Source organism: Silene latifolia, chromosome 5 (assembly GCF_048544455.1).
Source record: "Silene latifolia isolate original U9 population chromosome 5, ASM4854445v1, whole genome shotgun sequence".
In the NCBI taxonomy this organism is placed as follows: Eukaryota; Viridiplantae; Streptophyta; class Magnoliopsida; order Caryophyllales; family Caryophyllaceae; genus Silene; species Silene latifolia.
This window is the reverse complement of record NC_133530.1, coordinates 18,741,417-18,766,840: the sequence shown is the minus strand read 5'-3', so window position 1 is coordinate 18,766,840 and position 25,424 is coordinate 18,741,417. Positions and strand designations below refer to the sequence as shown.

Genomic DNA, 25,424 nt, shown 5'->3' with positions numbered 1-25,424 from the left:
TCGACATACAGTGACAAATCTTCTTCGACACGCTCCTTGGTATCTACTTGCTAACGGCCAGCTGATCAACCAAGCTTGGCAGGACTGGCCGGGGGCAATCAAAAGCACGCGGCACTCCCAACCTTGGTCTCGGCCAGCGCCATTTTCTTTTCCACATTCGATGTCCATTACACAACAATGTGGAGGGGGGATATGGTACGGCCTGAACAGGACCAAGCCGAGGAAGAAGTTCAACACGCTCCTTGGTATCTACTTGCTAACGGCCAGCTGATCAACCAAGCTTGGCAGCACCGGCCGGGGGCAATCAAAAGCACGCGGCACTCCCAACCTTGGTCTCGGCCAGCGCCATTTTCTTTTCCACATTCGATGTCCATTACACAACAATGTGGAGGGGGGATATGGTACGGCCTGAATAGGACCAAGCCGAGGAAGAAGTTCGACATGCGCAAAATACGCTCAACACGCATCGAAGGTCCATACCACGGCATAGACTACGCTGGGGGCAAATTGATGGGGCAAAAATTTGCACCCGCTGACCAAGTCAACATATTGACCAAGGTCAGAGCTAAAAGACAACAAGTCAAAAGAAAATAGCAACCGACGAGTCATCGTCGTCTGTCCACACTGGATCTCGGCTTGGCAACTAGCCGGCCGAGAGGCATATCCGTGTACTCACATCCAGTCCCCTCGGCATGGAGTCAACCAGGTCTGCCGGCATGTCATGGGTCCCTCGGCCGAGGGTAAGATAGTCTTTCCACCTGTTACGCCACTTGGCCACTACGTGACAAAAGGTGAAAGTCTATAAATACTCATCATCTCTCATTGAGAAACTAACTGGAATATCTGGTATAAAACTACCTTATCTCTCTACAATATACTTTGCCAAGTTAAACATACAACTTATCTCACTAAGTTTACTGACTTGAGCGTCGGAGTGAGTACGCTCGGTACCAAGCCGAACCCTCAGTTTGTTCATCTTTACAGGAAAGAGTGAAAGGAAGAGACAAGCAACGACATCATTCCACAAGCTCAAGTGGTCACAATCCTGCTCCGGAATTACACCCGGAACAAGTTTGTTGAGAATATTTCATTAATCATGGTAAATGTGAGTTTGTACATCTATCTTTCCTGATTTATTCTCAATAAAGTTTCTGTAATTAACTTATTAACATGTGTCCTAATGACACATGTTAGAAAAACCCAATAATAATATAAAATCGCTAAACATGAGACTAACTCTAAAAAAATGAATATCATGTAAAATAAGTATAACTAAAATAAAATATATCCTCTAATCATTGAAAAAAAATCACTGTATGAGACGAAAGTAATTTTTCTTCTAAAATAATTATATAATTTTTTAGGATTTTTCCCTGAAAATTGATATCTTAGTCGTTATTTCTACATAAATCCGCTACTTATAATTCGGGGTCTACAATTTGAGTTTTAGAATGGGACCTGCTAAATTCATTTGACGGCCTGGTTGTACATTCGTAATGAGTACACTCGTATACAAGTGGGTAAATCCGACAATTTAACAATCCCCTATTTACTAAATAAATAGGTGAACTCATAATTTTCTGTGCAAAAAACATCATTTTAATTTTTAAATAAGGAAGCTATTGATAATTTAATTATATTTACTAAATAAGGAAATTAACAATTATAATGTATTTCATTATATAATTTTTTTTCATAAAAAATAATCTTTTCATCAAATTATATAATTTTCACTAAACACTAAACTATTATATTTTAATTAAAGTATAAATAATATAAGAATATAACCAGTTAAATTTTTTATTTATATTATTATTTTATAATAACTTGATTCATACTATTCATATTATGTATAAACAAAACTTTAACTGGTTTTGATTAATTTCATAACAAAAAAAAAGTTGAGAGAATTTATAAATTGGAATCATTAGCATTGTGGTATAAAAAAATAATTTTAAAAAAAATGTATTTCAGCACATTACTCATTCCTCTTGGATTAATTTTCAGTTTTAATCAGGGACGTAGCCAGAACCGAATTTTAGGTGGGGCCGAAATTAATCTTTTTGTCTTCGACTTAAATATATCTGATGAAACTAAAATACCTTAACATATCTCTTATATTACATTTAATTTATCAATTTTCGATATCACTTATCTTCTCAATATGTCTCAAAATGCCTGAATACAAAATTAAAAATTATAGGAATACTATATACGAAAATACTCAGAAATGAATAAAGAGTGTGCATGGAACAAATAAAAAAAATGGTATAAGAATAAGAAATACACAAATTGTTCTATAAGACTGTCTTATAGTATAAGACCAACCCATAATCCAAAAGCCCAAACAATTAACTCATAACTCACCTTTTTAATGAAATAACCAAAAGCCCAAAAAACTTAGTTAATAAACTTGTAAAAAAAATATTTTATTTTGATAACCTAAAGTTTTATATTAATAACTTGTATATTTAAATATGTTAGTTTTTATCATAAAATATCGTCTTGTTAAAATATAAATTAAATTAAGTGTTATCTTTGGGCTTCTCTTCTTTTGGATCAGTCCTATGCTATAGGACGGTCCTATAGGAGAGTTGCTGAAAGAAATATTATAAGAGTAGTTGTAAAAGTTGTAGAGTCCCTTCATGGCATAAACTTCAATTGATAAAAATCGTAAAACAATTAAAGAAATAGAAAGCCCACTAATGAAAGCTAATAAAATAGGGCTGGAGAGAGATTTAGTCTAATTAAAAAATAAAAAGTAAAGGATGTGTTTATGAGGAGTCGAGCTGCGGACCTTCAGATAGCATATTCTAACGATGGGAGCATTGACCAACTGTGCCAATAGAACAAACGTGTATTTCTTGCTGTCCTTTCCTATACATAGTATTTACAAAGGACCCCGGGCCATGGCCCACCCTGGCCCAGTCCTAGCTACGTCATTGGTTTTAATTTATTTTTTGCTCGAAAAAAAATATAATAACGAGAAAAATAAACCATTAATGAGATACACTATTATTTTAGAGTTCAATTTTACTTAGTTTTATGCATTGCGCGGGATCTAAACTAGTGGACTACTTAAAACACCAAAATAATAGTCAAGGGTCTAATGAGTTTGAACAATGGATACTTAAAACACCAAAATAATAATCCTCGACTTCCCGGGAGCCTTCTTTCCCTAGCCTTCCGATCAACTATACAAAGTTCCGAAACCAACGTGTTAATTGTCAATCCCTACCTCACACTTCACTTCCGGAGATGTTGTCGAAGTACTCGGACCAGCCAGGCCAACACCAACGCTTGAAGGTAAAGCTGGAGATGAATGTCGAATTATTTCAACTTTGAACACACACTCGACTGCGTTTATCAACTCAAAAACACAAATATCATTGACGCATAATTTGTTGTCCAACGCAAAGTCCTTCCATCCTGAAGAAAATTTCATAAGCTTCAGCGAACGGCCATCGCATCTAATCGGCCATGTATCACCAGTCGCATTTTGTAGTGTGCCCGTCGTCCCTTGTCCATTTGTGAAGTATTTAGCAGCAAATGTTAATGGTATACTCTGTCGCAGAAAACAGAAACAAATTAAACCAGTAGCTATTTTAATTGGCATTTACTATATGTTACCGAGTACTAATTTTAAGTTGTAGACGCACATCAGTCATTATAAAATATCCAAATTAATATCTCATATGAGTCATATCCATTTAGATCCGTTTAGATCTGTTTTACAACGATATTAGTGTAATAAAACCGCCTTACACAAGACTAACTTAACAAAAATACTTGTGTAAGACGGTTTTACACAAACGGAATGGTATGTTTGCAACGTTCTGACATACTTGTGTAGTAGAATGAATAAAATTCTTACCATGCGAAAGTTATTAAGACTATGCGTCACATGCGATCTGTGCATTACAATGGCAAAAGAAGGGTTTTCGAACTGATAAGAATTAATCTTCTTGGTATCCCTACGGGTGACGGCACCAAATTTCCTTTTATATTGTCTGACCAAAGCAAGCATCCCATTTTCTGCAAGAAATTGAAACTGAACTGATTGAATCAATCAGGAAAGAGGATCTTAAAAGAAATAACCATCACGGCTTCGTTATAACCTTTTGGTGAAGAACCTGGGTACGCCTTGGTCTCGCTTTCTTGAGGATCAATAGGGTACTCAACCTCGCAGGCAGTCATGTCGAAAATGTACAAATTGAACAGAGACATTCCTCTGTAAGTAAAAATCAAGAAATGGCCATGACATATTGAACAGAAGTTCACAATTTCAGGCCAACCATCTTTGAACCAAGCCCTGCCATTTTCTTTCAGTAACTCGACTTCCCATGTCTTACCAGTCGGAATTTTGAGGTTTACAACATCCATAAAATCACTCCCATATTCTGTCATAAACTTCTCTGGAATTCCCTGATACAATTCTGAAACTGTTAGAGTTTCCACTGCATCATTTGCATGTACTAACATCAGTAACCATATATATCAGAATTTAGTCCCTATGCAGTGTGCAGTATGTCACAAAACACGGCGTAATTGCTAGGAGTGACAACTGACACGGGCTTTTTTATGAAATGGAACAATAATCTAGTTCCAAATTACCTTAAGAAAGTTGATTAAGCACAATACATACATAAGAAATGTTGCATACATCTGATTTACTTATCTTGTGTAGGCTGGAGACTAGGACTTTCAGTGGCACAACCAGGATTTGCGGTTAGGGAGCGAACAAGTAATGTCATAAGTAAACTTTAAAAAATTCGGAATTTTAACTAAACATTGCAAGATTTTCATTTTTTTTTTTCAACGGGGCAAGCGCCCCTACTAGTCCCCCTAAATCTGCCACTGAGGACTTTAATACTCCTTATCAAACAGGACTTCAGTACATTTTACTCTGTAATTTGTACTATACTTTCCAAAGTTGTGGTTATCATCAACATCAAAATTCATAAGTCTGACATTATCACACATTGCATGCATGCAGAATATGTTGTTGATTCTATGGCCCTGACATCGCCTAAAGGGTGCAGTCACCAAGACTAGTTTTGTAGACAAAATAAGAGCACAAATTCTCATTTAGAACGAGCATATCCGTCTTAACTTTATGACGGGTCAAATATTATACAAAAGAGAAAAATATAATGAATTAAAATTACCGATAGGTTTGTCTCATCTATGCAAGTGAGGTTGGTAAAAAACATAGCCCATTCATTCATGCAACTTTGGCAACAAAAAAAAAAACGGTTTTTCTAACTTATGCCCAACTGGACAACTGACACATGTTAAGGATACTTAAACAGATTGTTTTAAGTATGAAATTGATAAGAAATTGAAGTACAATTACTTTTTCATTTTTCAAGATATTCATCATCAAACATTCCATTTTAAGTATCCCTAACAAGGCACGTACAAAAAAAATGGTAAATTGCTAAGCAGAGAGGAATACCAATCTTTGAAGGTCGTGCCGAGGCTCAAGAATTATCTTGAAGAAGCTTGGAAAGATTTGAGAATGATCATCTATGGCCATGAAGGACATAACAAAACAAATATTAGCTTGTTAATTTGTTAGGTGGTTAAGTGGTTTTTTGTGGATTTTTAAGTGTTTAAGAAGTATATAATGGACAGTCCATGAAGTAAGAAGTAGAGGTGGCGAAGGGTTAATTGGGTCGGGTGTGGTTCGAGTTAGTTAAGGTCATGTCAATTCAGATCTAGCACATATGTCTTTTAGGGTCAGGTACTGGTGGAGCCAGAATCATTTAAGTGTGGACTCTATTTTAATGTAATTGTTGTTCATTTCTTTATTAAGGGGTCGTAAAGACAAAATTTTCAAATCGGACAAATTTTGATGATGAAAAACGTCAATTGTCGGAAAGCTGTGGGGTCTCAAGACCCCACTCCCTTACATGTGGCTACGGCACTTGGGGTCAGTTTGTCGGAAAGCTGTGGGGTCTCAAGACCCCACTCCCTTACATGTGGCTACGACACTTGGGGTCAAGTTATGTCAATTCGGGTTCGACTCATTTTAAATCGCTCATTTTTTGGTCAATGATTTAATACTTTAACTAGGATCCAATGGACCCTTTATTTATATTCTCGTATGCACTTTCGGGTCTCGGGTTAGCGTTATCAAGTAGGGTTATTCGGATTCAGTTAGTCTCCCTTAGGACAGAGGTATTCGTAGCAACATTAAAACGTGTCAAACTCCCACTTGACCATTAAAGTTAAATATTTTGTTTTTTCACGATTCATTCTATTTTTGTCATATTCATATTATCAGCCCGTTTAAACTTAAATTGGAATCTCCATCTTAAACAAGAATCTGTCATTCCGGTTGGGTCAACTATTCTAGGCCCAGTAATAAAGTGCTCTCAATATAACAACAATTGGTCTCCCTTGTGACGGGTTACCATTTGTGGCGGGTATTTTGTGAGTTAAAATGGTAACAAAATGGGTTAGTGGAGAAAGGGGACCACATGAATAGTGTTGCAGAGAGAGAGTACTTTGTGAGGTAAAATGGTATCCGTCACTCAAGAGTGACGGATATGTGCCGTCACAAACAAGAATTTGTGATATAACAATAACAGGCCTACAAACTTTTCACAATCAACACAAAGATGTACACACTACACATGATGCCTTTGTATCCAAATGTATGGAAATGAATGGTTAGGAAAATGTACACAAGAAACTTGTCATGCACATACCTTTGTAATGAACTCATGATGCCTTTGTATCCAAATGAGGCTTAATGACGGAAATGGAAGAAATATGACTATATGAGTACAGTCGTATACGAGTAGGAACATCGACAATTTAATATTCTCTCCGTCTCAGTCAATGAAACTGTATTTATCAATGAAAAAAGTTCTTCAAGGAAATAGGCATATATATGAGGCTTACTAGCCAAAGTGGATGATGTGAGGGTGGGATCTAACCTTAGGGATAAAATATAATCTTCAAGAAGTTTTCATTTACAACAAGAAGCTTTCATTTACGTCAGTAATATCTAAAGATTTAAAAAATATATATTTATATTGACTAGATCCACATATTCTCGGACTTTTTTGTTTATAAATGAGTATCAACAATCGTGCTTAGTTGTCTACTACATGTTCTTTTCACATAAAGTATATAGACAAAGATGAAACTAATGAACACAATAGTACATCAACATTCAAAAACTAAATTTAATAAAGATTTGGATTAGAGAGTAAAAACTTAACCCGTTTTAATTAATTACGAAATTGTCAATAAATAAATAAATTACAGACTACATAAAACACACAAATTATACTCCAAATAGTTCCTGGGGATTCTTTCCCTAGCCTTATGATCATACTATACGCTGTTTCAAAAACAACTTTACAGTTTCGAGTTTGTAAAAGTGTTAATCGTCGATTAATATTACCTCACGCTTCACTTCCGGAGATGTTGTAGAAGTACTCGGACCAGCCACACCAACACTTGATGGTAGAGATGAATGTCGGATTATTTCAACTTTGAATAAACACTCGACTGCATTAATCAACTCAAAGACACAAATATCATCGACGCATAATTTATTGTCCAATGCAAACTCCTTCCATCCACATGAAAATTTAAGAAGCTTTGGTGAACTGCCATTGTATCTAATCGGCCATGTATCACCACTTGCATTTTGAAGCGTACCGGTCCCTTGTGCATTTGTGAAGTACTCTGCAGCAATTTTTGATGGTATTCTCTGTGGCACCAAACCGAAACAAATTAGACCGGTAACTATTTGAATTAGCACGCCCTTCCACCTCATTTATATGTTATATAGTACAGTGAATAAAACTCTTACCACGCGAAACTTATTACCAGTATCCGTCACATAAGATGGGTGCATTATGACGGTAAAAGAAGGGTTTTCGAATTGATAAGAATTAATCTTCTTGATATCCTTACGAGTGACCACACCAACTTTCCTTCTATATTGTCTGACCAAACCAAGCATCCCATTTTCTGCAAGAAAGTTAAAACATAATTAACTAGAAATAACCATCACCGAAAATTCTAGTTCCGTCACAAACCTTGTGATGAAGAATTAGGGGCACTGTGGTTAGCCCTGGTCTTAGTTACGTTGACTCTCTTCTGTACTTCCCTAGGTTGTTGAGGATCAAGAGGGTACTCAATCTCGCAGGTAGTCATGTGATGTCGAAAATATGCACATTGAATCGCGACATTCCTCCGTAAGTGAACATCAAGAAATGGCCAGGACATATTGTCATATTGAATAATAGCTCACAATTTCATTCCACCCGTCTTGAAGCCATACTCTGCCATTTTCTTTAAGTAATTTGACAATCCATGTCTTACCAGTTGGAATATTTAGGCTTACAACATCCAATAGATCATTCCCATGATCCGTCATGAATTTTTTTGGAATTCCCTGGATAATCCGAAACAACAAAATTTAGGACTTCCGTTACTATGCAAGCCAGCACGCAGCATGCAGTGTGTGAAAATTTCAGGGGACGAACTAGTAGCGTAATGTAGTAGCCAGTAGCCTCGCAAAAAATAACTTTTAACCAAAGGACTTCTACTTCCGCCATCCCAATTCCTATTTATAATGTACTACGAGTATTTTCTAAATTTGGATAACTAAAAAATGAAGAATGATAACAAAACCCGAAAACGAAAAAAGGAAAAGACACCATATCTACAAAATTCGTCACTAAATCTAAAGAAAAAAAGAGAGAAAAGGTAAGAATAATACAGAGTACCAATTTTTGAAGGTGGTGATTAGGTTCAAGTATTATCTTGAAGAAGCTTGGAAAATTATTTGGATGATCATCAACATCCATGATGAGACTTAAACAAGTTTGACGTTCATCAATCAAATATAAATTATAAATAAATATGGAGACTGGAGTAATTATATAATAAAGTAAATAAGGAGACTTTAATCACTGAAACATCAACTGTTGAGGACTACATTAATTACCAGAGCCGTTTTTATGATAAATTTTTTGTTCAGTTTCATTGTTACCCTGCTCATTGATCCTATTTGCTTTCCGCGAGTGAGATAATGTCTATTGCTGTTTTCATACGTAGCTCTGCGGAGGTATTCAAGTTTCGAAAACCAGTAATGGAGTTTGACGGAGACACCACCACACAAATTAGATACAAATGGCACTTTTTATTCATGTAGTTAACTTATATGAGATCCAACATTAACATGTTTTATGACCAACAAAAGGAATAGTCGTCATAAAATGAAAGGGAAATAGTCTATAACGACAGAGAACGGACATGGTCAAGTAAGAACCCCGTCCCCAAAAGCTCAGAAACCACCACGGAGGCGGAGGACAAGGTGGAGAGTGGATTCCTTTTGGATATTGTAGTCAGCCAAGGTGCGGCCATCCTCCAACTGCTTCCCTGCAAAGATCAACCTCTGCTGATCTGGTGGGATCCCTTCCTTGTCCTGAATTTTCGTCTTAACATTGTCAATGGTATCCGAACTCTCAACTTCCAGGGTGATGGTCTTTCCGGTAAGGGTCTTCACGAAAATCTGCATCCCTCCCCTTAAGCGGAGCACCAAATGGAGGGTAGACTCCTTCTGGATGTTGTAATCAGCCAGGGTACGGCCATCCTCCAATTGCTTTCCGGCAAATATCAGCCTTTGCTGGTCTGGGGGGATTCCCTCCTTGTCCTGAATCTTGGTCTTGACATTGTCAATAGTGTCGGAGCTCTCGACCTCAAGAGTAATGGTCTTGCCAGTAAGAGTCTTGACAAAGATTTGCATCCCTCCCCTCAGACGAAGCACAAGATGGAGGGTAGACTCCTTCTGGATATTATAATCTGCCAAGGTGCGGCCGTCCTCCAGCTGCTTACCAGCAAAGATAAGCCTTTGCTGATCTGGGGGGATGCCCTCCTTATCCTGAATCTTAGTTTTGACATTGTCAATGGTGTCAGAACTCTCGACCTCCAGAGTAATGGTCTTTCCAGTCAAGGTTTTCACGAAAATCTGCATGCCTCCCCTCAAACGAAGCACAAGGTGAAGGGTAGACTCTTTCTGAATGTTATAATCAGCGAGTGTGCGGCCATCCTCGAGTTGCTTCCCAGCAAAGATCAGTCTTTGCTGGTCTGGAGGAATGCCCTCCTTGTCCTGAATCTTGGTTTTGACATTGTCAATGGTGTCGGAACTCTCAACCTCGAGAGTAATGGTCTTGCCAGTTAGGGTCTTGACGAAGATTTGCATCTACACGTAATCAAAAGCCCAATTAAGACTTAAGCACTCGTAAATTTGAGGCGAACAGATTTCACTTAATTAAGAATCATCCATCAATGAAATCCCATAAAATGGGAAAGTTTATGGTCATCATTAACAATCAGTTTGTGACAAAAAAATAAAACTAATTTGCTGGTACGCAGACGCCACTTATTATGGCAAGTACTTCCTAATGATCAGACAATTCAAAGTATATGACCATCAAATAAACCAACAATTATTTCATCATAATAACAAAAAAAGAAAAAGAAAAATCTTTGCAGAATCATCGATCGCCACACAAATGAATCACAAATCTAAAACCAGACAATTCATTAATTGCTAAAAAAAAATTCAATCAATTAAGAACCAGCAAAAAGAACGAAATTTCCACACAATTTCAACAAAAGATTAAGCGATCTGAATTAAACCAATGGATTTGCAATCAAATTATCAATCAACGCAATAAATCAATCAAGCTGGGTAAAAAATTGTAACTTCCGATTACAAAAATGAAACCCTGATCTTAATGCTAAGATCAATTGAAAATTATGGTGCATGAATTAAATTAAAGTAAATTACAATAACAAAATACAATAAAATAAAAGAAGAAATTGAAGAAAAAATAGAAAGGGGGAAAAATTATACCTTAGCGAAAATAATTGAGGAATTGGTGATTGAATCAATTGATTGATTGTGAGTTGAATGAAAGGGTATGATTATATGCGGTGGTATTTATAGGGATGGTTGTTGGCCGGCTTATATATAGATCAGGATTAGAAGTCACCCCTCACGTCACGCCTCTTCTTTCCTTTTTTTTTTTCGACAATAGTAAACTTTCATAAATAAAAGAAGGTACTACAAACCGTTTATTTAAAAAACAAACAAAGGGGGATTAGATACTCCCGAGCTACCGAATATAACCGATGAAAAAGTACAAGAAGTCGTAACTGAAGAGAAAATACGAATCTTCTTAAAAGGTGGATGATAGTGGCTGTCAAATTCGATGGACTGAACTTCCTTTCTCTTGGTCCTTGTAAGCATAGAGATAGAGCGAGCAGATCTGCAAAAAGAAGTTGAAACGTCGACGGAAACAGACGAGCGTTTTTTAGAAGTAGGAAAAACTAGACCTGTACGACCTTTGCCCTTGGAATGACCCTCATCGCAACTCCATTTGTTGTCAAATGGATTCCTAACCGCTGCAAATTTAAACGTTGTCATTGATACTTTGCTAACATGGGAAGAATCAGAAGAGAGCCTTTTCTTTTTATCCGCTTGAAAAATAACGTCCTCTTGAACCAGCTCAGCACTTTCTTGCTTGACATGAAGGGTTGAATGAAGATTCTCCGACATAGGAGAAGAAATGGGAACCTCTGCTGGCCCTGAAATATCCTCCAGGGGAGTTTCCGTCTGGATAGTTTTAGAGATGAGGGGACGGACCCTCATGGTAGACCAGGGGCGAAGCCAGGCGGTGGCAAAGGGTGGCCGCCGCTACCCCAAGCAAAAAAATAATAATTGAGAAATCGATTTCCTGCTACCCCAACTGTCATAAGAATAGGATAATTATAAATAACAGCGCAATATTAACAATAAAGGGCGTTTGTTCCAGTGGTAAGTGTAAGAAATTCTCAAGCAGCAAGTCGCGTGTTCGAAACCCGCAACCATCCTTTTTTTTCATTGCTTTCGACTTTTTCTCACCACTCTCATTAAATGTTTCTTAATTGATTGGAAATCTCAAACAAATTCATTAAAATCCCTTTTTAAGATAATTATTTTATACCTGATTTATAATTATTTTATACTTGCCTTTTTTTTCTTTAATTGATTATTATTTTTCTAAAATTTTCTAATTATTGATGTTTTGTACTAGAATCTTCTTTTTTCTCTATTGAATAACTTGAATTTTTTTTTTTGGCCTTGGTAGTTTTCTAAGAAGATAAAAATTTGAATGATTGATCTTAGCAATAAAAAAGAGGTCACGAATTATAGATAAGATTGTATTATACCGTGATAAGACGGTGTATTTTATATAAAAAAAATCATTTAATGTTAAGAATTGAGCAATAGGTCTCACTTGTGACGGGTCAAGTATCATCCATATAGGTAGAGAATACAAAAAGTAGAATGCATAGGGAATTACAAAATCACAAATGACTTGTCTTTATCCTCCCATGTGAGTTTTATTTGAGCCGTCACAAACTTATGACGGATATCAGCCGTCACAAATGAGAATTTGTGATAATTGAGTTGTATTTTATATAATGGGACCCTCTCATTCGATTTACTACTTTGAACGAGATAAAAAATATGGGAAAATTGAATATAAGGTTTTTGTCGCGGTTTATTGTTTGTTTCTTTCGTGTTAAGTTGTCATAATTAGAAATCATCTTAAATTATTCTCTCGCGCCATGAATTTTACTTTATTTTACGATTATGATGTATATTTTTTCGCTACCCCATATTTGGAATTCTGGCTTCGCCCCTGTGGTAGACAAGGATCTAGGGTGAAAGAACGCAAGATTTTTGCCCTGGATTAAATTCTCATAGTCTTGAGATGAAAGAGTTAGCTGATTATGTGGCTTCTTCTTGTGGGTAAAACTGAATTGAGATGATCTTGAGCTGGTTGAATTGACCGTCTCATCCATGGCCTCGCAAGGCACAAGGCTACACTGGGAAGTCACCTCGGGTAAACTAGCAGGGGCACTATCATCAAACGAAGCCGAAGATAACAAGGGCTTCTTTCCTTTCCTTGCTGGTGTTTTCGCAAAGGAATGAGAGGTAGAGTCAGCACTCTCAGCTGTCATGGCCTCTTCTTTCCTAACGTGAAACTCCTTGCAATCCAAACCATTCTACATGGATTTGGTAAACGGGTTAATTAGGTCGGGTCTAGTTTTGGGCTTTCGGCCAATTTGAATCAGGTTAATTAGGTCAGGTGTTTTTTTTTTGGTGTTGACCAGAAGTATCCCCCTACCGACAGCTGGGGCAATCTCCTTCGGGGTACTGAAGACAATTTAATGGGTTGACCCCTCCCAAGTTTGGCTTTTTCATTCGCAAGAGTCAGGAATCGAACCCCTGACCACTTGTTTAAGAGATGAGAGCCCTTACCACTCACACCAGCCAACTTTGGTATTAGGTCAGGTGTAGTCAGTATGCGAGAATAATTATTTCGTTTCTTTATTATTAAGGAGGCGGAGTTGGTTTTGTCGGGCCTGATTTTGTCCATTCGCTTTTGTGGTTTTTGTGGTAGCTTTGACCGTATTTTTTTCCAAATACTTCCTCCATTCAACTCCACTCTACCTATTTCTATTTTCTACACTATTCACAAATACATATTAAATTTCGATTTTCTCTCGATACATAAGTGAAAATACATTCATGTGGGATTTTATTTGATTCGTCTTTACGAGTACATTACAAATATCTAATTTTTATAATTTTTGCAAATACGTAGCTAACGATATTTACCGTGTAAAACACGCGTTGACAAACGTGAAAAAGCAAAGTGGTAGAGTGGAGTTGAATGGAGGAAGTATATTTGACTGGTTTCATGTTTTGCAGCATATTTACTGTTATTGATATCCAAATATATAACCTTTGAAATATTAACGGATTGGATTGGAGGAGATAATTCACTCGACGAACAATGAAATTATATAAGTCAATGTGATATGACATCATCCAAAAGGTTAATTATAATACGTGTATAGATTGAACTAGCTCAACTATACATTGTTTCTTAAGACTCTACGGTATCCAAACGACCAAATCATTACCTACTTCACCAATTCTTCTTTAAGACAATCTTAACTTTAGACGAGTCTCATTCAAAACAGATTATAAGAGAGGTGAAAAAGAAAGATGCTTGTGAAAGTTTTTGAAATTAGACCGATATTGAAATTAAAGAACTTATAGTACACAAGTCCGGCGTCTTTTAAATAAGGCCTACATAAAACCAGCAAAAACAATTATACTGGTAAAACAAGGGTTTTCAAATTGATAAGAATTAATCTTCTTGATGTGCTCACGGGTCAGAGTTCTGAATTTCCTTTTGTATTGCCCAACCAAAGCAAGCATCCCATATTCTGCAAGAAATAGGGAAAAGCAAGAAAACCAAGTGTGAAGAGCGCGCGCTAGTAGTAGCCTGTATCCGAGCACAAATTATTGTGTAAAGCAGCCTTACCGCCTTACACAAGACTTGATGTAACATTTTTAAACATTTTTATAACCATAATTTATGTTTTAAAGACCTGTCTTACACTATTAGTGTAAAACCGCCTCACAGAAATTAGGTATGAATTTTAACCCTAGAGGCCTAGACTTATTACTCGACGAATAATTTTCACTAATTGTAAAATGGAAATTGAAATCAAGTAAGAAAACAGAGAACCTTTTGATGAAGAGCTAGGTGGACAAGGGTTGATTTGAGGATCAAGAGGGTACTCAATCTCACAAGCGGTCATGTCGAAAATCAACACATTGAACCGAGACATTCCTCCATAAGTGAACACCAAGAAATAGCCATGACATATTGAGTAATAAGTCACAAACTCATGCCAACCATCTCCGAACCATGCTCTGCCATTTTCTTTTAGTAATTCAACTATCCATGTCTTACCGGTTGGAATTTTGAGGCTTACAACATCCGACAGATCATTCCCATATTCAGTCATAAACTTAATAGGAATTCCCTGATACAATTAGACAAATATTAGCTTCCATTGAACGTAAACCGTAAGTCAGAGCCTTTTTCTTGAGGACTCTTGATATCATATTAATATCATATTAGATTTAGTGAAGAGAGAATATTTCATATGATCCTGGAAAACTTATATTGATTTGGGATTATGAAATATGAATCATGGAGCTTATTGATCTTACCTAGCTCCATACGCGCATCTCAATCATTTGTTTACATTTCATATTTTTCATAAATTATTTTAATCAGAGGTAAACAAACTACTGTGAAGGAAATGTTGTTACGAAAGTAAGAAGATAGCAAATTTATACAACTTTGGCAAAACAAAGGACATGATTAAATGGCAGAAGAATATATACTCCCTTCGTTCAAGCCAATATAATTATATACGTTTGATCAAAATACACCTCACATAGTCACATATATTGATCAAATGTATGGAATTGACTTGGATAGAGGGAGTACAACATTAGTGTAGTACCAGTTTATAAAGATCGTGTCGAGGCTCGAGAATTATCTTGAAGAAGCTTGGATAGTAATGAGAATGATCATCAATACCCATGATGGACATTGCAAATTTAGCTGTGTTGTTTTATTTTGGATTATTTCAAGTGTTTAACAATGTGTTTAATAATGGAAGCTCCAAGAAGTAAATATAACAAGTCTTTTGGATCATAAATAAGTTAAGCTGCTAAGCTGTAGGAAATGAATGCAATTCTTGTCAATCAACAGTGGAGAGTGGAAGAAATATGAATATTTATCCGTTTTAAAGTTAAAAACGGATCAAATAATATACTTCCTCCATTCAACTCCACTCTACCTATTTCACTTTTGTACACTATTCACAATTGTGTATTCAATTTCGATTGTCTCTCGATACGTAAGTGCAAATATATTCATGTGGGACCTTGTTTGATTGATTCGTCTTTACGAGTACATTAAAAATATCTAACTTTTATAATTTTTGCAAATACGTAGCTAACGATATTTAGCGCGTAAAACACGCATTGACAAACGTGAAAAAAGAAAGTGGTAGAGTGAAGTTGAATGGAGGAAGTACAACTTACATAGACACGACAATATCTTGACTAAAGGCATGTCAATTAAGACTTTCAAGGATCATGTAGTGAGAATTGGACTTGGTTCCATTATGTAGTACATCCATTAAGTTTTTGTAAGAAACTTTTATTAAGTTGTATATTTTCTCTTTTGGATTTATATGCGTATATTTATAAAGTAATGTTGAGAAATATCATTTTGCTTGAAGCTCGATTAAACGTGGGATTTACTCATTAGGTTAAATGTGTATGTAGTGTGAGTGATTTGATATATTGTGATACATCGAAGATTAATTCTTGCTCTAAGGGAGTTCATCGTCATGATCCATATGTTATGTATCTTGTTAAATGGATCAAGTGGGAGAATGTAAGATATTCCATAAAATAAATAAGTATTTTATTAATAATTAATTAAGTTATTTTATGGAGAGTAAGTTGGTACATTGTATTGTGGAATTTAACTAGGATTTTGTTTCCACTATTATCTCCCATAACTTATCACTCACAATTCACCAAACCTACCTCATTAAAAAAATACACCATCTAAATTGTGAGGCTGAGGGTTTGGAAGTCAAGCCAGATTTGGGGCATAAAAAATTGGGTTATTCATTAAGACGGATTAATAATTTCAAGCAATGGCTGGAGGTAAGTAATCGATCCCTTTTATCGCTTCCGCATTCAGTTTATACATGTTTATTATGAGATTAGAATATGTTAATTTAGACTATAGACACACCGTCACACCCTTAAATACAGAGGCGATTCTAAGATTTATTTAAGAGGGTGCGTAAAATTTTTGCATTGATGGGTTGATTGACCTATGGTAATTGGCTATTTGCAATTTAGTTGTGATAATTTCAGTCCTTAATCGTTGCGAAAAAGCCTCTTAAATCAAACTGTCTTTCTTGGTGTAGCAACTTTTTGGTGTTAGTGGTATTTATTTTAGTTTATGGTCTCATTAATTTTCTCGAGGTGCAATTTGTAGTTTTGACATTGTAAACCTTTTGTAACTAATGTTGTCACATTAACTATTGTGTTTATTAAAGAGGTTCGATTTGTAAGTTTAATTGGTATACGAGTATGTTTCTTTTATTACGAGCCCTTTTGTTATGAGATAGATCGGGCATTTAGTAAGATTTCCTCAAAAACTAAGGTGTGTGACATTTAGTTATAGACGTGTTGTGATGTGATATTAAGCTTCTGTGTATTTGTACGACTAACTAATCTCTTATAAGCGTACTAAAAGTGTCATTATTGGATTTTAACCTGAATAATTGTATTGTAAAAAAAAACAAATACTATGTAAATCCTAACAATAATTGAAAAACATGAAGCACATAACAACATATCAAAGGCTAAACAGTAATATACGTTAAATATTTTAGTCTTAACTACTTTTTTGCTGAATTACAAATTTCTTAGGATGAGTAATGTAGTTAGTTTGAAATTGAAGTACGCATCAAAGCCTCTTTGTACACGGGAGTTCACGAGACATAATATTACAAGTTGGTCCGGGTATCGCCCGAACATTAAATTTAGTAAGTAATTAAAATAGGAATAAAAGATAGAAATAGAGAATGGGTTGGAAAGAGAGGGTAATTAAATAGAATAGAAAATATGGGAGACTCATATATATAAAATCATCCACCAATAAAATGTCTTTAAAAAAACTCAGCTTCTATACACAATCACAAATTCACAATATTCATCAAAATCAAAATCAAAATCTTCATCAAATTACCCAGCTTGCAGGTATTGTTTCGGATTAGTTTTGTTTGCTTTTATTTTATTAATTTTCGGTTGAAATTCTGCGTGATTAACTTTCAATTTTATTAATTTTTGGTTGAAACAGTTATGTCTGATTCTTCTTCTTCTAACCCGGCATTGAATCCTATGGTGTATCGTCGTGCGCGTAGTTATGAGGATTTACTGGGTGTTTCTACCTCCAAAATTAGGGCTTTGGATATAAGTATGTTTTCTATATATGTATATAATTTCAATTCAATTGTTCAGTCTTAATCAGCTAGTATAGTTCATATCGGTTTACACAAAACGAATCAGTTGTTTTAAACTATTTTTTGATACTATTTAGTGAAATTCTCTGTAATTTAAATCCATGTTAGTATATGTTGTACTTGTACAAGGTTTAAAGCAATTTACAACAACCCATGTGTTGTAAAGGGTTTGATACTTTGATGTACATAGTTTTACCTCTATGTAAACAACATAGTGAGTCACTTTACTTTACGCCGGTCATAAATTCAAAACTAACAATTCACACGTAAAGGGTCTGGAAAAGGGTCCCACCACAAGGGTGTAATTGGGGCAAGCCTTCCCTAGCCATGAAGCCACAAGGGTGTAATCGTGCTTAAAAGGACTATGCTATGTCTATTGAAAAAATTGAAAGACTATCTTTTTTATTATTATGTTTTGGTGACAGAATATATAAGTAGTTTTCAAACTTGTGGAGTAAGGAGGGATCGCCCATTTTTGGATCAGACTGCTTTTATAAACGACTCATCCCCGCTGTATGAAAATGGTGATGGACTTGAGGAGGTGATTTATCATTTGTCCATTGCCTTTGGTTTTGACTTTCTCTATTGGGGCTTGATATTATACTTTTTTTTCAAGTATTTCTGAGTTGGTTTTCGGTTTTCTTTTCAGCTGCTCGCTAGGTATGCTATGTCTCATAATCTTCCATTTAGAAACCCTATGGAGTAAGTATTTCTGTATTTTGGTTTGGTTCAATACTCACTACTTTGCTTTTTATCTGCTTTGTAACTGTATTACTCGTAATGATTATAATACCATGTTGTTGTCTTCAGCAAAATGCCTCTTTAGGTTATCACTTTACCACAATATCCTACACGTCAAGTCAGTGAGTTTTCCCCGTTTGCCGAAATAGCTCTAGCCTATTTCAATTGCGTCCAGGTATGTGTGTTTATCCCCGTTTGTATTTGTTTGTTTATACTACTCGGTTGTGCTTAGTACGAATGATTTTGACTTATACAACCTGACCTTGTTCAATATTGTGTGAGAACTCAATATGATGCATAGTTTTGTGCCTACACTATCTTACACGCCCTCATTCAGCTAGTTTGTTTACTATGCGCGAATACCAAGGAAAGTCATTATCTTACTTTCTATTAGTCGTTGCATGTCAGATAATCTTGATGTTCAATTTTAATCTAGATTTAAATTCGTTATATGAAAAGTTAATGGTTGCGTCATTTCCCAAATCAAGGTATCAATTGTACTGATATTTGACTGTTATGGTATTTGCAAGAATGTCGATTTCAAGTTAGTCGAGGTAACTCGTGTTGGGTATGATATCTCATATCCCAAATCAACAATGCACGTCAACTTTGATGCTAAATCAAAATCTGGAAAGGATGAAATGTTTTATGCCGAGTTAAAAACTCCTTCTTTGAACAAGGTTGATGAAAAAGGAATTGTAATTCAAGGTTGCGCGTTGTTGAAGAAAGTTGATACAGGTTAAGACTTGTGACATATTGTAAATTTAGGAAACTGAGATAAAATTTTAATACTAATGACATTTACTTTTTAAAACTCAATGCAGGTAATCCTTTGGGCATCAATTGCATGATTTGTCATGACAAGGTGATTCACCCGGGTCCCAAAGACGGTTACAATGTTGTACTTGGAGACAAATTTAAAGACTTAAGATTTTGGCTTTATCGTCCTTCAACGGGATTGAATTGTTCGACAATTAGAGAAGATACAATAAGATATATGGATAAATATCTCGTCTTTGCAATGAAAGCCGTCAAACATCTCAATTGTAAAGTGGTAAGTCAGTTGTATTATGTGACTCTTTTCTTGTTTTATCTACAATAGTGTCAATTAGGTGTTAAGATTTTTTTTGGTTGGTTGTTTCGGATCATGGAAATCAGATCTCTTATATTGTAATCGATAACCCAACCACCACACACAAGACTTCTATAGTGCAATGGCGATTTATATTAGAGGGGACTGACAAATTGACAATTATTGTAACTTGATGTAATATCTCTTACACAAGGAAAAAGACCCCTTAGCCCTGCAAATGATATGTGTGTTTTTGAGGTTGTTATGATGTTGCTGGTTCATGTGGTTTGGCTTTTGGCCAATCAAGTGAATGATCAACTATTTGAAGAAGTACACCAGTTGTCCTTTTTGTTTTAGAAAGGTAATATAGCGTACACCGGTAGTTGTCTTTAGCATCTTTAAGGCATTGTTTGGATAGAAAAAAAGGAGGGAAAGGAAGGGGAGGGAGAAGGAGGGAAGAGAAAGGAAGGGAAGGGGAAGGGAGGGAGAATGGAGGAGATGATTTTCCCTCCAAATCTTGCCTATGTTGGTGGGGAAATAATTTGCCTTGTAGGAAGGAAATGGAGGGATCCATTTTCTCTCCCTTCCAAATCCCTCTACCTTCATTTTGCTAACCAAACAATGGATTTCTCATCCTTCCAATTCCCTCCTCTCCCTTTCTTCTCAAATCCCTCAATCCAAACACACCCTAAAAGTGCATTGCAAAATACTCGGAATTGCTAAAATTTTGAATCTTCATAAAATCATCATTGATTCACTGCTCGTCATTTTTGGGAATCCTCGACTTCAAAATGATTCCCAGTTTTGGCTCACTGCAAGTTGACTTGGCTCGGTTTCCCACGGTCATTTCAAGCGTTTCTGGTTTTATCTTTTTATGTGGCTCTTTGGTTTGGATATTTATTTTGTGTTAGCCTGAAACCCAAAGTTTTGATGTTTGCAATGAGAATTTAATATTACCTAACAAAATGATTTTGCGGGTTTGCAAAGGTGCCAGCTTCATAACGCCGATTTAAAATTTTATTGATTTGGTTTTTCAGGAGGCTGATTGGGAACTTTTGGTAGTCACAACAGTTATTGACCGGATGGAAAAGTGTAGAATAATTTTTTATATGAATTTCACGGTGAAGTCGAGCAACTTCAACAATGAAACCAAGCTTTGTTTCGCCGAGCTCATTCTTCCCTTGTTTAGTGGTCACTCTCCCGACAACTGGACTATGGAGAAAGAGCCGTTTCTCGAAGTTATTGGTTGTTGCATCATGGAAAAGGATGCTAAATATGGTAAATCATTTTTATAATGATGCATTTTATAATCACTGGAGGGGTAAAGTAAAAAACAATGGTAGACATTAGTGGTGGCGATAAAGGGAATAAAATGAAATAATGAATTAGGTGAGTGTAATACATAATATAGAGGTTTAAAGGGGTAATTGATAACCATTTTATAATATTTGTGCATTTACACTGTCTTTGGCAACCTCTAATGCTCACTTTTCTGCAGAATCTTCATTTGGTAGAGTTTGCGCTATGTGCACTGGCGGGCTTATTCATCCAGGTCCAAAATATGGCTACCGGGTTCTTGCTGGGGATGATTTTGCCATGTATGATTTTAAGACATGTGGCAATGGAGTATTTTGAGTGAGGTAATGTACTACTTATTTACTCTATAGTCTCCTACACTTACACTTTCCTACACTTACACTTTGTGACAACTGCCCTTTTAGACTATAATTAAACCGAGTAGCACACAGCTTTTGTAACGAGTTTTCTTGATACTAAAACGTCTGGTTGTTAGTTGGTGATTCAATGCAGTCGAAGCCTATTTGAGTTGGGTGAATCGAATTATTGGTTTAGCTTCGCCACACCTACAGTTCTTTTCACGAGTTAATGAGTTTGAAACTTATTTATGCACTGCCGAAAATTTCTTCTGATTTGAGGTCGTAAAGAGCCTTAAAAATTCTCCCTTAAAGATCACTTAATCAAGGGGGGAGAATGTGAGATATTGACGACATTGAATAGCAATTACAATAATACACTAATACTGCATAAAATATGTAACTGTTTTAGGTTACACCCTACAGTGGTGGATAGTGGTTGAGCCTATACCATGTTTTTTTCTCTCAAACTCATGGCTCTAACCATAATGACGAGGAATTACATTTCTTGCACATAATGGCTCAGGGAAATTAGCCCAAAGGCTCACCATGCTTTGGTTCAGGAATATGATGTAATATAGCAAAATGTTGTTGTAATGGCGTGAAGTAAATATTTGTAATTGTTTACAAAGTCATCACAATAACTGAAGTTAAATTATGTCATCTATGTGTAACTGTTTACAAAGTCATCAGTATCACTGTATTACTCAAGCTATTATTTTTTTTTAGTTCTGCAAATTTGATTTTGAACTTCTTGCCCGCTTTGTAGAGTACGATTTAGCATGACTTAATGGTCTGACTAAAATCATTTAACGAACCATAATAATGATATGTAGGCGAACTATTCTTAGCGAATCTGGCTTGTCAAAGTTTTTGCTAGTAAATAAGGAGTAACTTCTATGTTAGTTTATTTGCAGCGGCTTCATTTATGTCTAAAATTGTGGCTCACTCGTTCTTTTAGTATTGGGCCTATTACAATTTACATTCTTTTTTAATTGTGCAGGAATTTGTCTGGACTTATGCTGATGAATTACGTTTTACTGTTGAAAGGTTGGAAAGATGATCCTCCACAACATTCAAATGTATAACACTCATCCGGAACACCTGTGGAAACATAACAACGCTAGATGTGTAGAGCATTGCGGTAGGGTACTGATTTTGGCGATTTAGCTGTGATGTAGAGAAACATCATCATTCACTTCTTTTGTTCAACTTCTTTATGCACTGTTATCAGATTTTGGTACTCGTCTTCTTGAACAAATCTATCCTGTGTGTTTATATATCGAAATTGCTTTGGAGGAGTCAGTGATGTGGTGCAATTTACATAGGTGGTTGTGTTTTATGAGACTACGACAACAGGATGGATTGCTCATGTCTCGAGATATTCTATCCAAATTAAGGACATCTGTGACATTTTGCGATATAGCTGTCAACGTTTTTAGCCGGATAAAGAAATTTAAGAATCGACCGACTCTCCTTAGGGCACGATTGGAATGAGGCTACTCTCCTCTTTAGAGGGTTAGTAGATACATCTTCCGGCTATGAAACTAGTTTTAGTCCCGTGCAAAAAATGCACGGTTATACTATTAAAATTTTAGACAGATGGATATAATTATAGAGAGTTGAATAGAGAGTCGTATTTTTAATGACTTGATAAGTGAATTAATTTCTATGTTATTATGATAATCTAAGCCCATGTAAATTTGCACAGTATGATGTTTAAAACATTAATTGTAAGTAAAAGTATACAAAAAATGATTACATTCTCTGTCAAGTCATATATAACATTTTAAATTTGAAATATAAATTACGTACATTAGATATTAATTAAGATATAGTACATATGCTGAACCCGCGACATTTCACATGACCTACATTTTAATATAATAAAGTGTAGATTAACATTTCATTTTTTTTAGCCTCCATGTACTTTTTTAGTCTTTATTTAAGCTTCTTTTACGTTTTATATTTTTCCTTAAAAGATACTTTAATCTGTCAACAAAGAAAAAATTGTATGGAGAGAAAATTAAATAAATCCAATGCAAGTTTGTGGTAGGGTCCACCTATAAAAAATGCAATTCTTTACCCTGATTTTAAGGAACCAATAAGAAAGATAGAAAAAACCTAGCTTTTATACTAGGTAGATGTTCGATTTTGATTAATGGTTAAAAATTATGATGTGTTTTAATTAGTCAAATGTAATGAGACGTAATAATTACCTATATTTGAAAAATAAAAAGATTTAATTTTACTATTTATCAAAGTAAAAAAGTTCATTATTAATTTGTTTGCGAATTCAAGATCTTTTTATGCAACACTTGATTGTATTTGTTCCGGGTGTAATTCCAGAGCAGATATTCGTTACCACTCGTAGCTTGTAGAATGTCGTCTTTGGTTGAATCCTTCTTTCCTTAATTGTTCCTCTCAGCCTCTCCTGCAACAATGAACGAACTGAGGGCTTGGCTTTGTGCCAAGCGTACTCACTCTGACGCTCAAGTCAGTAAACTTAAGGGATAAGTTGTTGCTTGACTGAATGTATATTGTAGAGAGATAAGGAAGATAATACCAGATGAATAGTGTTTCTTAGGTTAAGTTGTGGATATCTTTCCTCAATGAAGGTTGAGGAGTATTTATAGACTTTCACCTTTTGTCACGTAGTGGCCAAGTGGCCAAGTGGCTAGCAGGTGGAAAGACTGATCTACCCCTCGGCTGAGGGACCTATGGCAGGCCGGCGGGCCCTGTTGACTCACCGCCGAGGGATCTTGGATATGAGTACGCGGGTATGTGTCCCGGCTGGCAGGTTGCCATGCCGAGACCCAGGCGGACAGGCCGATGGGCTGCATCGGCTAGGCTGTCTAAGCCGTCAAATTGCTGTGGATATCTTTGACCTTGCTCAACATGTTGACTTGGTCAGCGGTGCAGAATATGCCCCATCAATTTGTCCCCAGCGTAGTCTATGCCGTGGTATGGGCTTCGATGTACGTTTGAGCGTATATTCTGCGCAAGTAATTTGTAGAAAATTTTCTGCATCGGCTTCTTCTGCGGCGGCTTCTTTTACCTCGGCCTGGTCTTTCTTAGGCCGTACCATATCCCCCCTCCACATGGATGCGTAAAGGGCATCCGATGTGGAAAAGAAAGTGACGCTGGCCGAGACCAGGGTTGAGAGTGCCGGTTGTTTTTGATTGCCCCCGGCCGGCGCTACTTAGCTTGGTTGATCATGTGGCCGGCGGAGAACAGATGCTTGGGAATTTGTTGAGGAAGGTGAATAGGCGGAGAGATATGAATGGGCGTGTTGAAGACGCTTGGTCACTGTTGCATTGATTGACGTTCAACTGTTGCAACGATTGACATCCCGTGGTTGCATGTCCGACACGTGTCTGCACGCTGATTGGTTGACGCTTCATGGGCTGTTCTCTGATTGGTCCTTCTTCATGGGCTTTTCCCTATAAATAGGGCAGTTATCCCGTGAAATTGGCCACCAATTTCATTCTCCAAAATTTTCCTCTCTAAACTTTCAAGGGTTTCATTGTCTTCTAATTTTCAGAGTTGTTACTCCGGCGGGTGTTTTTCTTCAAGGTAAACAAACAAACTTTCCAATTTCTTAACTTTGTAAGTTTTTATTGTAAACATGTCTTCTGCTGATGCTGGGCATAGCAAACCGGCGCGGGGGGGTTCCCCGTCGCGTCTTGGTGAGGAGGAGAAGTTGGACGCCCTCCTGATAAGGCCTGGGGGCCCTAGGTCTCCTTCTCCTGAAGTTGATCCCCGAATTTTGGAGGAATGGGAGGATGACGATGATGTCGATGATGATGCAGACGATTTTGGTGATGATGCTGAAAAGGCCCGTCCCAAAGAGGGGAGGCAGTACGTTATGGATCACGGTGACGTCTGTAAGGTACGCGTTGACCGAGCTTGGACCCATAAGTTGGCCAGTTGTTCCGGTGAGACAT

The 25,424-nt window shown here is 36.4% G+C and overlaps 4 protein-coding genes and 1 long non-coding RNA gene across 5 annotated transcripts in view; 2 read left to right on the top strand and 3 right to left on the bottom strand.

Moving 5' to 3' along the window:
• Window positions 1-7,399: 7,399 nt before the first annotated feature.
• On the bottom strand, window positions 7,400-8,253 carry LOC141654961 (B3 domain-containing transcription factor VRN1-like). Its single transcript, XM_074462068.1, has 3 exons — window positions 8,064-8,253; window positions 7,835-7,995; window positions 7,400-7,732 (listed from the first exon to the last, which is right to left on the bottom strand). The coding sequence occupies exons 1-3, from the start codon at window positions 8,251-8,253 to the stop codon at window positions 7,400-7,402; spliced, it is 684 nt and encodes a 227-aa protein (XP_074318169.1).
• Window positions 8,254-9,152: 899 nt separating this feature from the next.
• On the bottom strand, window positions 9,153-11,030 carry LOC141656956 (polyubiquitin). The gene is made up of 2 exons (XM_074464052.1): window positions 10,892-11,030; window positions 9,153-10,234 (listed from the first exon to the last, which is right to left on the bottom strand). The coding sequence occupies exon 2, from the start codon at window positions 10,232-10,234 to the stop codon at window positions 9,317-9,319; it is 918 nt and encodes a 305-aa protein (XP_074320153.1). The 5' UTR covers window positions 10,892-11,030; the 3' UTR covers window positions 9,153-9,316.
• Window positions 11,031-14,185: 3,155 nt separating this feature from the next.
• On the bottom strand, window positions 14,186-15,510 carry LOC141654960 (B3 domain-containing transcription factor VRN1-like). The gene is made up of 3 exons (XM_074462067.1): window positions 15,421-15,510; window positions 14,631-14,931; window positions 14,186-14,325 (listed from the first exon to the last, which is right to left on the bottom strand). Exons 1-3 carry the CDS (start codon window positions 15,508-15,510, stop codon window positions 14,186-14,188), a joined length of 531 nt encoding a protein of 176 aa, XP_074318168.1.
• A 1,122-nt stretch (window positions 15,511-16,632) lies between these two features.
• LOC141654959 (uncharacterized) overlaps window positions 16,633-25,424 on the top strand; it is a 45,152-nt gene continuing 36,360 nt past the window's right edge. Inside the window, exons 1-2 of the mRNA XM_074462066.1 lie at window positions 16,633-16,642; window positions 17,850-17,966. Of these exons, the coding sequence (XP_074318167.1) occupies window positions 16,633-16,642; window positions 17,850-17,966 (127 nt within the window). The remainder of the gene's footprint in view (window positions 16,643-17,849; window positions 17,967-25,424) is intronic.
• On the top strand, window positions 18,829-19,802 carry LOC141655962 (uncharacterized). Its single transcript, XR_012548269.1, has 3 exons — window positions 18,829-18,928; window positions 19,284-19,491; window positions 19,578-19,802. It is a non-coding gene; the product is annotated as an uncharacterized LOC141655962 (long non-coding RNA).

What these genes read in the sequence shown, in the direction of transcription:
- LOC141654960 (XM_074462067.1), bottom strand. Translation starts at nt 15,510, where the DNA reads ATGTCCATCATGGGTATTGATGATCATTCTCATTACTATCCAAGCTTC. An exon ending in GACACGATCTTTATAAACTG is followed by an intron (nt 14,932 to 15,420) that starts GTACTACACTAA and finishes TAATTGTATCAG; the next exon opens with GGAATTCCTATTAAGTTTAT. An exon ending in ACCTAGCTCTTCATCAAAAG is followed by an intron (nt 14,326 to 14,630) that starts GTTCTCTGTTTT and finishes TATTTCTTGCAG; the next exon opens with AATATGGGATGCTTGCTTTG.
- LOC141656956 (XM_074464052.1), bottom strand. Translation starts at nt 10,234, where the DNA reads ATGCAAATCTTCGTCAAGACCCTAACTGGCAAGACCATTACTCTCGAG.
- LOC141654961 (XM_074462068.1), bottom strand. Translation starts at nt 8,253, where the DNA reads ATGTCCTGGCCATTTCTTGATGTTCACTTACGGAGGAATGTCGCGATT. An exon ending in CCCTAATTCTTCATCACAAG is followed by an intron (nt 7,996 to 8,063) that starts GTTTGTGACGGA and finishes ACTTTCTTGCAG; the next exon opens with AAAATGGGATGCTTGGTTTG. An exon ending in CTGGTAATAAGTTTCGCGTG is followed by an intron (nt 7,733 to 7,834) that starts GTAAGAGTTTTA and finishes TTGGTGCCACAG; the next exon opens with AGAATACCATCAAAAATTGC.